Raw genomic sequence first — 12,086 nt, 5'->3', positions numbered from 1 at the left:
AGCGGTTCATTTGTCTGGACTGGCTCACTTCCAAGGGTGTCACAAGGCGAAACCACAATAGCACCTCTGCAAACTGTCTGTCACACAAGACTCCATAAAACAGGAGTTGGGAGTTGCCCGGCTACTCACATCACTCAGCTGCTTGGAATTAATCTGCGCTTGAACCTGAACAGGCGAATCGGTCACTGATGTGAATTTGATCTGATCAGGACGCTTTTTGTACGTATACTAGAGAGAGGAGAAGAAGAAACCCAATGAGTTTTTATTTCCAGTGCTCATCAAGTCTTATGATATCAGGGTTAAATGTATTTGCTATTATTCAGCTCAGTGTGATATTTCAGATCTATTAGAACCACGGATAAGTGTGGCAAAGTGGCAAAGTGGCGACACAATCACTGGCATAGAGGCCATGGAATAAGTTGTTATTTGTGCTGCACAGATGTTAAAGGGCATTGCTACGTATGGTTTCATTAGAGAAATCAGAAAGGTAGCTAAGGATATTCTAGCCACTAGATGTCAGAGGAATCTTTTGAATAACCAAATCAAAAGTCCCGAAGCTAACTGCAAAGTTAGGAGGAACTTCTCAACAGTGCATAAGAATATTCGTTTGTAAATCGAAGGTGGTGTTCAGATTCAAACCCCTGCCTGGATGGTGTGAGGCACACATCCGCATAGATGCTTGCCTGCAGCTGCCCTTCCTTGTCCCTTTGATCTGGAGCAGAGGAGGGGAGGAGCGTAAATGGGAGCCCTGAATGCCACACACATCATGCTTGGAATGAACACAACACACTTTGGAAGCAAAAGGAATTGTTGCCCCGCCTCTGTGTAGGTTCCCTGAACTTCCTTGGTGGTCTCCCATCCAAGTACTAACCAGGGCTGACCCTGCACAAGAAGCCTCCTGGATGAACAGCCACCAGAAGAAGGCTTTTGGCATCCAAGAAAGGCTCTGCACTGAGCCAAGCAGAGTGATAGGATCCAACCCATATTTTTTAAATATTTCATTACATTTTAGCTCTGTTGTTCAGTCTTACCTATTTATTTTAGATGATATGGCAGAAATACATAATACATGAAAATGATACAGCACTGATAGACTGAGTCCATTAACTCTCTGAAGGATCAAATAGCACAAAAGGGGGGAAAAACAGCTCAAAGCAGCAACTGCTGTCTTCATACGTACGTCTTTGCACTGGTCTAACTTCTTCATAGCTTCATATTCTTGAGTTATGGTCTGCGGGAAGTAGCATTTTGCCTTATCTTCTTCGTAGTCTGCCTTGTAGTTTTTCTAAGGAAGTGACAAGAAATCAATAACCATTATGAGCTCCCCATGAACAAGCTGAGCCACTTTAGTAAACAGGAAGGCATTCATATTTACATCACTCTTCATGGCTTCGACTTTCATACAGTGGGCTTGATAGGGGTCCCCATAGCTGCCAATGTATCGGCCCAAGATATTGTTCTGATACGCCTCCTTATATCTAACCTGTAAAAAGAGATGTCATATGTTACTAACAGGCCAGCAAATGGGAAATCTTGCCTGAGCCACAACATATGGGCCATCACTAAAATACTCACATCGCCAAAGTTTTTCAAAACACTGTCAATTTGATACTTTGGAGTGTCACAGTAGTTAATGCTTGTTCCTTTTGCTTTTTCATATGCTTCTTTGTATAATCTCTGCCAGGAAAGGGGGAAAAAGCAACTCCATTATATTTAGAAGGGTTTATCTAAGATCATTGCTCCCTCAACTGGCCCTTGGTATATAAAGACTTTGCTCCTTTGAAATATTACAATCAGACATTAAGATAAACTGAAAAAGAATGTAAAATGCTTCCCCGATACTTTGTAGTCTTGATTGTTTAAAATGTATGAACCCCTACACAAAGGAGTCCCTTTTTGAGCCTGAGGGCACCTTGGGATTTTTGAGAGGGGGTAGTGAGCACCTCTCCAAAATGGCTTCCACAGGAGGCGAATCCAAAACCAAAATAGTTTGCACAAGAGACAGAGTGAAACAAAAAATGGCTGCCTCGGGAGGAAAAGTCAAACACAATACTTACCATCTTGATTTACAGAAGAATAACAGCAGGGGAATAAAGAGGGGGAAAATAAAAAGAAACAAAGGAAAGCCCAGCGGGAGGAAGGAAGAAGGAGAAGAAGGGGGGGAAAGAACAAAATCCTGGAGGGGAAATGGAACCACAAGCCAAGATGCTTACCAGTCTTCATGATCCTCCAGTGCTGTGAATGCTATGGAGGACCCTTTCATTTGCATGAGGGCAGCCAATAACAAGCCCTGCCTTACAATGGCCACACTCACTTTCTGAAAAGCTTGGTGGGCACCAGGAGAAGTACTAGTGGGCACTATGGTGCACATGGGCACCTATTCCAGCTACATTCTTCCAGGCATCTACTTCCTCCCCTGTGTTCTTTCATTTCATAACCCACCCTGAGCCACTGAAGGCTCAGTATGGTTAGTTGCTGCTAGGGATGGGCACAAACCAGGAAAATGCAATTCAGTTCATGGTTCGGGGCATGCCCTGTTAACAAACCATGGACCATCATGAACTTTTAGCCACCTCATGAACTGTTTTGCTTTGTAAGGTTTGTGAAACAGTAGAACAGCCCCCCAATGTGCTAGAGTCACTCCAAGTTTGGTGAGAATTGGACTTATGAGGTCCAAGTTACAGCTTCCCAAAGAAGGTGTCCTCAGGAAAGTGCTTTCTGGGGAAATGACCGCCTGTCATTTTGTTTACAAAGCTTCAAAGCAACAACCTGGAGGGCATGTAGAGGAAGATCCAGGGGAGGCCCCCTGAGACTTTGATGTCTCTAGCTTGCACAGGATACATTCTATACACTCCTAAACCTCCTGAACCTGCACATGTCAAAATGACCACCTGTGTCAAAGTCTCAGGGGAACTCCCCTGGATGCTCCTCTATATGCCCTCCAAGTTGCTGCTCTGAAGTTTTGTAAACATTTGGATTGAGCTCAGACAGTCTGTCTGGAAATGTATCCACTAAGGAACTGCCACGAACCTCCACAAACAGCTTGAAAGTTCATGGAAAGTTTGTGCTAGTTGACCGGCCACAAACTTGACTTCATGAAGTACAAACTGACCAAAATTCATCACAAACTTTAGTTCATGAGCTAGTTTGTGCCCATCCCTAGTTGCTGCATGGTGGGTATTTGTGAGCTGAATGCTTGCATGAAAGCGATGGAACAGAGGAAACTCTGCAAGTCCATCTGTGAGCCTTACTCCAACTACAGCATTGGTAAGAGCTGTTCATAGTATCTGGCCAAAACCCTCCATGGAGAATACTTACATCATTCACAAGATTTCCAGCAGCTTTTAGATGCCTGAGCAGTGGGTTCTCTGTAGCTGGAAGTACATTATAATCAGTAGACGCTTTGGATTTTTCATAATCTTCTTTGTATTTCACCTATAGAAACAAAAGGTCATTTTTTAAAAAAGCACATTTCCAAACTTGTGCACTTTAATTGCCTCAGCTGTCTGGTAGGTCTTTATGGTAGCGCTTATCTTCCAAACTGAATTCCGATTTTTAAAAATCCCAGAGATTGTTTATATTCTAATTTAATTAAAGCACGTCTGAAGCACTTGGGAGTTTCCATCTCTTCAGTCAGGGAAAAAAAATGCAACTGCAACATTTAGGGAATCTAATGCCACTTCTGGATAACGGTTAGCAATTTTTTGCCTGATAGAAGCAGCTGCTTGTGATCATTTCATGTGGTATAAGGAAATAATGTTTGTTGTACCAGTGAACAGTAAAACAATGTGGTGCCAATTTTAAAATTTAAAAACAAAACAAAACTTTTGACATTGTATTACCTCTTCTGCTGCAATTATACTATTGCATCTGAGAAATACACTGATTGTGAGAGAACTTCACATATCTGTACTGCATACAACTTCAGTAATGCTCAGCAACACTTCCTGATGCTCAGCAACACAATTCAAGGGGGACATCGCAATAGATAAGAACATAAGACAAACTCTGCTGGATCAGAGCCGTTAGCCATCTAGTCCAGCATCCTGTTTCACACTGTGGCAAATCAGATGCCCTGGAGGAGCGACAACCAGGGAGTAGAAACCAAAGTCATCCCCTTGTGTTGACTCCTAGCACTGATATTTAGAAGTTTGTTGCCTCTGAATTTAGAGGTTCCCTTTCATCATTATGGTTAGCAGTCACCAATGCACCTGTTCTCCATGGATCTATCTAATCATATTTCCTCATGGCCCTTACTATGTCCTGTGGTACTTAATCCCATTGTTAAGTAAAGAAGTACCCATTGCCCATTACCCAAAGTAGCATTTCAGTCTAGGCTAATGTGCTTCTCTCTGCACACTTTGACAGCACACACCATCAGAATACTCTTTCACATATTTCTAGAACCACCAGAACACTCTATAGCATATTCTGTGGCATATTGCCAGATTCAACTTCTCCCACTTGAACTCAGCTGAAAAAAGACATTAATATCATTTCAGGAGCAGGAATGACAGGATACATCTATTGCAATATTAGAGTTGCCAGGTCCACCCTAGCCACTAGCAGTGGATGGGGAGTAGGGTTGGGAAACTCCTGGAGCTTGTGGGTGGAGCTTAGGGAAGACAGAGACCTCACTGGGGTACCATGCCATAGAGTTCACCCTCCAAAGTATCCATTTCCTCCAAAAGAACTGATCTCTGTAGTCAGGAGATAAGCTGTAATTATAGGGGATCCCCAGGTCCCACCTGGAGGTTGGCATCCCTAGGAAGTTCTTAATGCTTTCCAGCCCGGGTACTATCTAAATAGACTGCTAGCATTCTCAGCATACCTTACTTGCAGTTATCCCAGCTCGTTTATTAACTGCATATTCTGGGGTTTCTGTTTGCATAAAGTAGATTTGGTCTTTCTTATTCTCCCAGTCTTCCTGGTATTTCCTCTGTAAACAACAAAAATAAAACCAATATAACTTAACCAGAAAGAAAACAAATGCGGACTGAAAATTGGGGGGGGGGGGAGAAATGATCATCAAAGCACAGATTGGGTATCCATTTGGTTCATTTACCATGCTCAAGTTGTCAGCGTTCATTTTAGCAACTGCAACTTCATAGCAAGGAGTCTGACTCCACTTGCCTTTCTTCTTCTCATAGTCTTCATGATATTTACGCTATAACAAAAAGAAAATAAAGAGGGAGATTCAGATAACCAGTTAAAGTATGAGGCCAAAGTTTGGGTCCCATTGAAGATCTCAGCTAGCAAAATCTTCCAATAAAATAGGGCTTCCCCCCTCTCTCTGGAGCCCTAAATCCCCCAGAAATTCTGCTCCTGGTGGACAGGAGTCTCCTCCCAGAACAGCATGAGGGGCTCACAAGCAGGAGAGGAGAATTGGTGAAATCGCCTCCCTTCCAAGGGTGGAAATTTTTCTCAGGTTCCAAGCCAAAATTTGGTACTATGAATACATCCTCTTGATAGAGCTACTATCAAATTGCTGAATTGCTTTCACAATCTCTTCCCTTCAATTTTCTTGAATGTTTGAGTAAAGTTTAATTGTTTCACAAGTTCTTTAATTCTCAATATGAGTAGGAGGTGGGAAGCATGCATTTTGAAGACATTATATTCCATCACAATTCTTATGCTAAAATGGGATTCACATTCTAAATTTCCTGTTGTTAAATTTGAGGTAAACATTCACAACAAAGATTTGTTATTAGCTGCGTGACAGGCTAATAACATAGTATCCATCAGGAATAAATGACCTCAAAGACATTTGAGAGCTCTAGACCAATCAGGATGCTGACGCGTAGACCAGAAAGATAAAAGGGGGATTTAAAAAGCCCTCTGTCATTCAAACGTATTTTTGTTCTGTAGCCCTATTGCCACTGGCCATCGGATAATTCCCTAACTTTTTGGACCTTTGACTAGTTAATCTCTTCCCTCTCTGTATATCAATTGCCTGTCTTGGACAGGGAAATTGAGGGAAGTAATGAAACCAGGTGACCTACATTAAAGACTTTGCACTAAGGACGTTGATAAATGTGTCTCTTCCTGGACAATTAGGTGTAAATCAGAGGGTCACACACCATTCCTTTTCAATCACAGTTAACTTCAGTTCTGAGTATAAATTTAATAATTACTGAACTACAAATGACTTGGATGTATTAATGCAGCATAACATCGGGCTCCCTAGATGTCATTCCTCTTCTTTCGCTCCTTGGCAGTAGGTTACTCTAATTATGCCCAAATATCAACTTCATTAGTCATGCTTCATGGTTACGGAATTCAGCAGTTGGTGCCATTAGTTCAGTTCAGATACAGCCTTTCTGTTTGCCATGTCACTGAGGGTGCCGAGCGCATGGAAAACATTCTTAGGCATGGAAATGGGAAGGGGGAAGAATTTAAATATAGAGGGAAACCTTTATTCCATTTTTAGCTCAATTACGTTTTAGGTTTGTAGGAGAATGACTGAATTATTGTGTCTTAAACAAGAAATTTGCTAACTGAATGTGCATGTACACGCTACAGGCTGCATGAGGGATACCTTGATTGCCCCTAACTTACACAGTATAACCTAGGACTGCCATCTGTTTAAAGAAAGCTTATCTCATTAATTCGGTCTGGTTTAAGCAATTAATCAGTTAATTAACTCCATCTGTATAAATTTGCACACAGATAAAAAACATTTCTTTTTTTAAAAAAAATCCTATTTTTAGAATATGCTTATAGCCACGGCTTTCGTGTCTGTGGGAGAAAGGAGGAGTGCCCCTTTTCCAAGGTGTCTCATGCCCTTTCCTGTTCTTGCATTAAAGAGAATTTAACTAGGGGCATCTCTTGACTTGATCAGATGCTTTAAAAATTACTTAATCTAACCTGTGTATCAGCTGAACTTTGCAGTCCTAATATCAATAGAATGACAAAATAAGAAAAAAAGGACAAAAAGAAATAAGCAACAGAGGGACAGATACGACCCACTGGGGAGTTATCATTAACAAAGGCTGGATACACATTTCAAATAAAATGTACAATAAGCCTTGGGTTGGACCAGCAATTTGCAACAATTCCCCGTTCCCAATGCAGACCCACCCCCACGTCTTTCCTCAGGGCCTTCCTCTCCCCCAGGAACAGCCTTTTGTGGAGAGCAATGGCCTGTGCTGGGAGGAGGAGGATGGCAGGAAAGTTCCATTCCACAGACAGAAAATTTTATCTGGTTCCAACTTTATGTCTGGGGCCCCCCTGGTCCTACTATATCAGACAAAACCGAATGAAACAAACAGCAATAGGGAGGTTCCATGTTTGCATGGATGACAGGAAATACGGGGACAAGGGCAGGGTCAGCATGTCTAACATGGAGGTAAGCATTTCTGCAGAAGAGAGAGCTTGAGACTTTCCCCTCCTTTTATGCACTATAAAGGCACTTGGGTGGTTCTGCTGCTCCCAGTTCTTGGCGGAGGTGTTTATCCAGAACCCATTACAGTGTACTCACATCGCTGAGCTGTCTGGTTACTTTCTTAGCGAGCTCCACATCGGGTGGGTCTGCCAGAGAAGTGTATTTAGCTTTGCGTTCATCATGCCCTTTTTTGTAGACAATCTGAAATGATGGGGAGAGAAAAGAATGGCTTGTTTAAAAAAGGGAAATATTTGGAGTTGCTTTCTCCTAACACCACCGTACACACAGCTAGTGGGAACTGTGTTTAAATAAAACGCAGAGTTGTGTAGCTTTTTTATAGTTCTGCAGTCAAAAATCAGGGATTTGTATGTATTTTGACACTTCCAAGGAAAATCCTATCAGTGCTGAGTGTCTCATTCACTTTTTCATTCCAGATTTCACTTAGCAGACAGCTTTTGAAGAAACTATATGGTTACAGTCCTAAGAAGGTTTCCCCAAGAGTAAGCACCATTGAATAAAAGGGCATGTGTTACTACATGGCAAATTCTACAACGATGCGCGTTCCATTTACCTCACCCCCATTCTCTCTATGTTCCCAGGTAGATCGGATACATTTTACACATCCTTCCTCCTTGCAAATCATTCAAATGAGACCTCCATTAAAGTGGCTAAGTTCTGCACTAAGGTTTTATTCACAAAGAAGTTGGTAACTCAGTCTATCAACACCTAGCAAGTATAAGAAGGCTTTTCAATTTTAATTTTGTGTATATGTTGTGTGTACTAGATGCTGACTCTGTCATGATAATGTTGTTTGATCTCTGGATTGTAAATAAAGTATGTATGTATGTACAAACTAAAAAAGCCTAAGAGACCAATAGCAAGTCTGATCATAATCCTGCTCAGATCTATTCAACAGTGCTTGCTCCAAGGAAAGTGTTCCTAGGAATGCACTGTAACAACCTCAGAACTGTATAGCTTCTTAAGGCCTGGGCTCATTCATTTCAACGGGTCTGGTGCTAGTTAGATCCTACAATGCTTGCTGAAAGGAGGAACAACCCCCTTGCTGATTGCTTCCAAAGTAATAGTTCCCTCTACCTGCCTCACTTCAGTGTCCCCCATGCAGATACACACATGTATCCTACTGCAATTCTTTGACAGCCCAAACAAAAAGAAACCCAGACAAATACAAATTGTGTAGCAGGTGCTGAATACAAACTTTCATTTTAAAGAGAAAGCAAATTATATTATGGTGGAGTACTTTCAGATCAGTATTTGTCAGCAGCCCCACACGTACCCTGCTAGGGTTGCCAGCCTGTCCCTAGTGGAGGCAGGGAATCCTCCGCCACCAGGCCCTGTCCCCTTGCCCATCAGCTGGGAAGGAGGCCCAGGTTACGTCACTGGCAACATGGCAAGTCACTTCCGGCGTGCACCAGAAGTGACATCATTATGTCAGCAATGTCACTGTGACACTCTGGTATTTGGGCAAAAACTCTATGGTAGGGACCATTTTTACCATAGACTTTTTGCCCAAATACCAGAGCATTACTTTGACGGCACAGTGTGATGACATCACTTCCGGTGCATGCCAGAAGAGATGTAGCCACATCACTGGCAATGTTGCCTGGGCCTTCCTCCCACTCCTGGCAACCCTGTACCCTGCTCACCAGTTCAGATTTTCAATAGAAGCCCTGACTGCTCTGTTTGCGTTCACTTTGAGAAGTTATGTGGTGGTGCCCTGAGGACACTCCTTCCTAGGGTTGCCAAATGGGGCCGGGAGGCGGGGAATCCCCCGCTTTGGAGGCCCGATTTCCGATGCGACGGAATCGGGCCCCGGGGGGGACCCTGCCCCCCACAGCCGCGGTTTTTTTTTACGACGTAGGGCACGTTGGGGGCATGGCCCAGATCGTCGGGGGGGAACATATGGTTTTCCCCCGGAGGATCTTGGCCACGCCCCGAACGTGCTACATCGTGCGTCACTTCCGGTGACGTTCCGGCGGCGCGCACACGCACATCCCCAGCCAGCTCCCGGAGCGAGAAGACGCTCCCCCCGCCGGTGAGTAAATTACATTTGGCAACCCTACTCCTTCCCCACAGAGATTTCCCTGTGCTTTGCATGACTGGCTTCAATTGCCAGGTGAAGGCCTTTTAAATTATTCGTGCAAGTTTTGGTTGTTTGTTGTTGTTGTTTTTAATTTCCTTCTTGCTCTAGGACAGCATCAGTGTACCCTGAAGTGCAGCAGTTGCCAGGGCCTGGGGCTTCTGGCAGGGCCCACTGTTGCCACCCCCTTCCCACACACCTGCCCAGTTGTCATCTTGTGTGCCCTTCCCCTGCCCATTCGCTTGTGAGCACTCCACCACTTGCGCTCCTGACTGCATGTCCTGCTGATGCACAGCCAAAAGATCTAGCACCTCTTTTCTTTTACATATGAGGCACAGAAAGCTACAGCATTCACCATAGCAGGAGGCCATGAGATCTCTTTCCTGACGTTAAAGATCAGGAACTGACTGAAGGTCACATGTTTATCCTAAACATTCAGTTCTATAAGTACAAATTAATACACACAAATCCAAAATCCTAATGCACTGTAAAACCAACGAACCAACCAAAAATGCTCCTGTCATATATTTACTTGCTGTGGAAAGTAAAAAATGGGAAACTTTTTCCAGCCATATGACATTGCTGAGGTACTTACATCACTGAGGGCCTTTTGGGCCCGTGCTACTCTCCTCAATTCTGGGCTGTCATCATAAGGATAGAACATTGTTTTATCTGATTCCCAGTCTTCAGTGTATGGTTTCTTAGGACAAAAGGAATACATGTTTAAGTAGAAGGCATAATCTTAGTGATATGAACACTGAATTAATAATAAAATGTAGAAGAAGTTTTTATACCCCGCTTCTCTCCAACTTAAGGAGTCTCAAAGTGGCTTACAATCATTTTTCCCTTCCTCTCCCCACAACAGGTACTTTGTGAGGTAGGTGGGGCTGACAGAGTTCTGAGAGAACTGTGACTGGCCCAAGGTCACCCAGCAGTCTTTATGTGGAGAAGTGGGGAATCAAAAATGGTTCTCCAGATCTGAGTTCACCACTGATAACCACTAAACCACACTGGCTTTCAAGAGTTGCTGTTTGCCCACTGGGGGTGCGAGATTTCCTCTGGCACTCCAGTGGCCAGTGAGAAAAAGAAATAAAGGAGTAAAAATTGCCATCAGTGACAGTCTGACATCACTTCTGGAAAAACCTGAAAGTGACATCACACCTCTCTAGGAGTCATCAGAAACTCTGTGGTTTTACCATAGATTTTCTGGTGATTCCTAGAGAGGTATAACATCACTTCTGTGTTTCCTGATGGCCACCCCTTATGTCCTATGTCCTCACCCCACCTGTCTCCTGCTGGCTTCCAGGCAAGTCCTGGCAAACCTATTCTGGACAGACCCTGGCTTACCTTACTGAACAAGGCTGTGTTTTTTATCGCCTGCACAAACTCTGGAGCATCAGGAGGAAGCAGATACTTTTCTTTATTTTCTTCCCAATTTTGTTTGTATAATACCTAGAGAGATAAACCAACATATTTGATTACATTATCTTTAAGAAGCATAGACATGTCAAGGTCCAGAGGAAATCAGAAAAATTCAGGAAAAAGAGCTTGCAATTTCCCCCCCCCCCCATTTTTCCAACAGAAAAACTGGAAAATTTGGGGGACCACTGGGGGGGGGGAACCTATGAAATATTTTCTCTTTTGGAATGCGTGAAATGCTTTTCCTTTTTTTAAAAAAAAAAGAGTTTCACACTCAAAACATACAGTACAAAGATTTTTATGAAAGGAATCTACTGAGCAAGGGAATCATTCTTGTGTAAGCTATAGAAATATAACTCAGTTCTAAAATGCAGTTCCTGCACCAAGAATATGCTGCCGTCTTCATGAGAAGGGCAGACAGGGTCTTCTTTGCTTGTTGCCTGCTGTCTGGTTTGATGGAGACAGTAGGAGAAAGTACCCTAAATCTGTTCTCCTTTTGATCTGGCCCCTGTGGTTAAGGCTTGTAGCTCTCTCCTCAGAGGACTGTGACACAGACACCAACAGATGGGCAAACATGACTATTGGGTTTTTTTTGGTTTTTGTACAAAACTTTTATTTTTTGGATATAATATCACATTTAACATTGGCTTTCACTTATCCAATACCCATATTTCCCTTTCCCCCCTCCCTTGCTAGTGGCTTCCCGCAGTGCTCGACCCTTTTTCCCTTTACACTACTTATATTTGCTTAAACATTTTAAATTGCTTAGATGTTAAAGATAACATTTCTATCAATATTGTTCTAAATACAATAAATTGTGTTTAACGTCCCAGTTTTCCTCTAGATAGTCTTTAAAATCTTTCCAGTCTTCAAAAAATTCTTTTTTTTTTTGTATAAAGATTTTATTGACTCCCCTAAAAAGGGAAGGAGTTTCGCTTAAAAAGAAAGATAAGGAGGGTATAGAGTGGGAGGAAGAGAAAGCTGAGTGATGTATTAACTGTTAGATTAAACTGTTAGTAATGTCCAATCATCAAAGGCTTCTTCTGCGTGTTGTCAAACATCTTTTTTCCATTCCAGTTAGTTTCTATGTTAATTTGTTAGTAATGTTCCTTTGAATTTCTGTTAAAAAGTCTCTTCAGGGCACATTCAGAACCGCTTCTTTAACGTGCTGGTTACTTTTCCACT

The 12,086-nt window shown here is 42.7% G+C and overlaps 1 protein-coding gene across 1 annotated transcript in view; it reads right to left on the bottom strand.

Moving 5' to 3' along the window:
• Positions 1-12,086, bottom strand: part of NEB (nebulin) — a 242,927-nt gene that overhangs the window by 206,563 nt on the left and 24,278 nt on the right. Inside the window, exons 8-17 of the mRNA XM_015410229.1 lie at positions 10,830-10,934; positions 10,078-10,182; positions 7,481-7,585; positions 5,066-5,167; positions 4,832-4,939; positions 3,319-3,435; positions 1,576-1,677; positions 1,376-1,483; positions 1,181-1,285; positions 130-228 (exon numbers count right to left, since the gene is read on the bottom strand). Of these exons, the coding sequence (XP_015265715.1) occupies positions 130-228; positions 1,181-1,285; positions 1,376-1,483; positions 1,576-1,677; positions 3,319-3,435; positions 4,832-4,939; positions 5,066-5,167; positions 7,481-7,585; positions 10,078-10,182; positions 10,830-10,934 (1,056 nt within the window). The remainder of the gene's footprint in view (positions 1-129; positions 229-1,180; positions 1,286-1,375; positions 1,484-1,575; positions 1,678-3,318; positions 3,436-4,831; positions 4,940-5,065; positions 5,168-7,480; positions 7,586-10,077; positions 10,183-10,829; positions 10,935-12,086) is intronic.

Source organism: Gekko japonicus, unplaced genomic scaffold, assembly GCF_001447785.1.
Source record: "Gekko japonicus isolate JY-2015 unplaced genomic scaffold, Gekko_japonicus_V1.1 scaffold1167, whole genome shotgun sequence".
In the NCBI taxonomy this organism is placed as follows: Eukaryota; Metazoa; Chordata; class Lepidosauria; order Squamata; family Gekkonidae; genus Gekko; species Gekko japonicus.
This window is presented reverse-complemented; position numbering and strand designations above follow the sequence as displayed.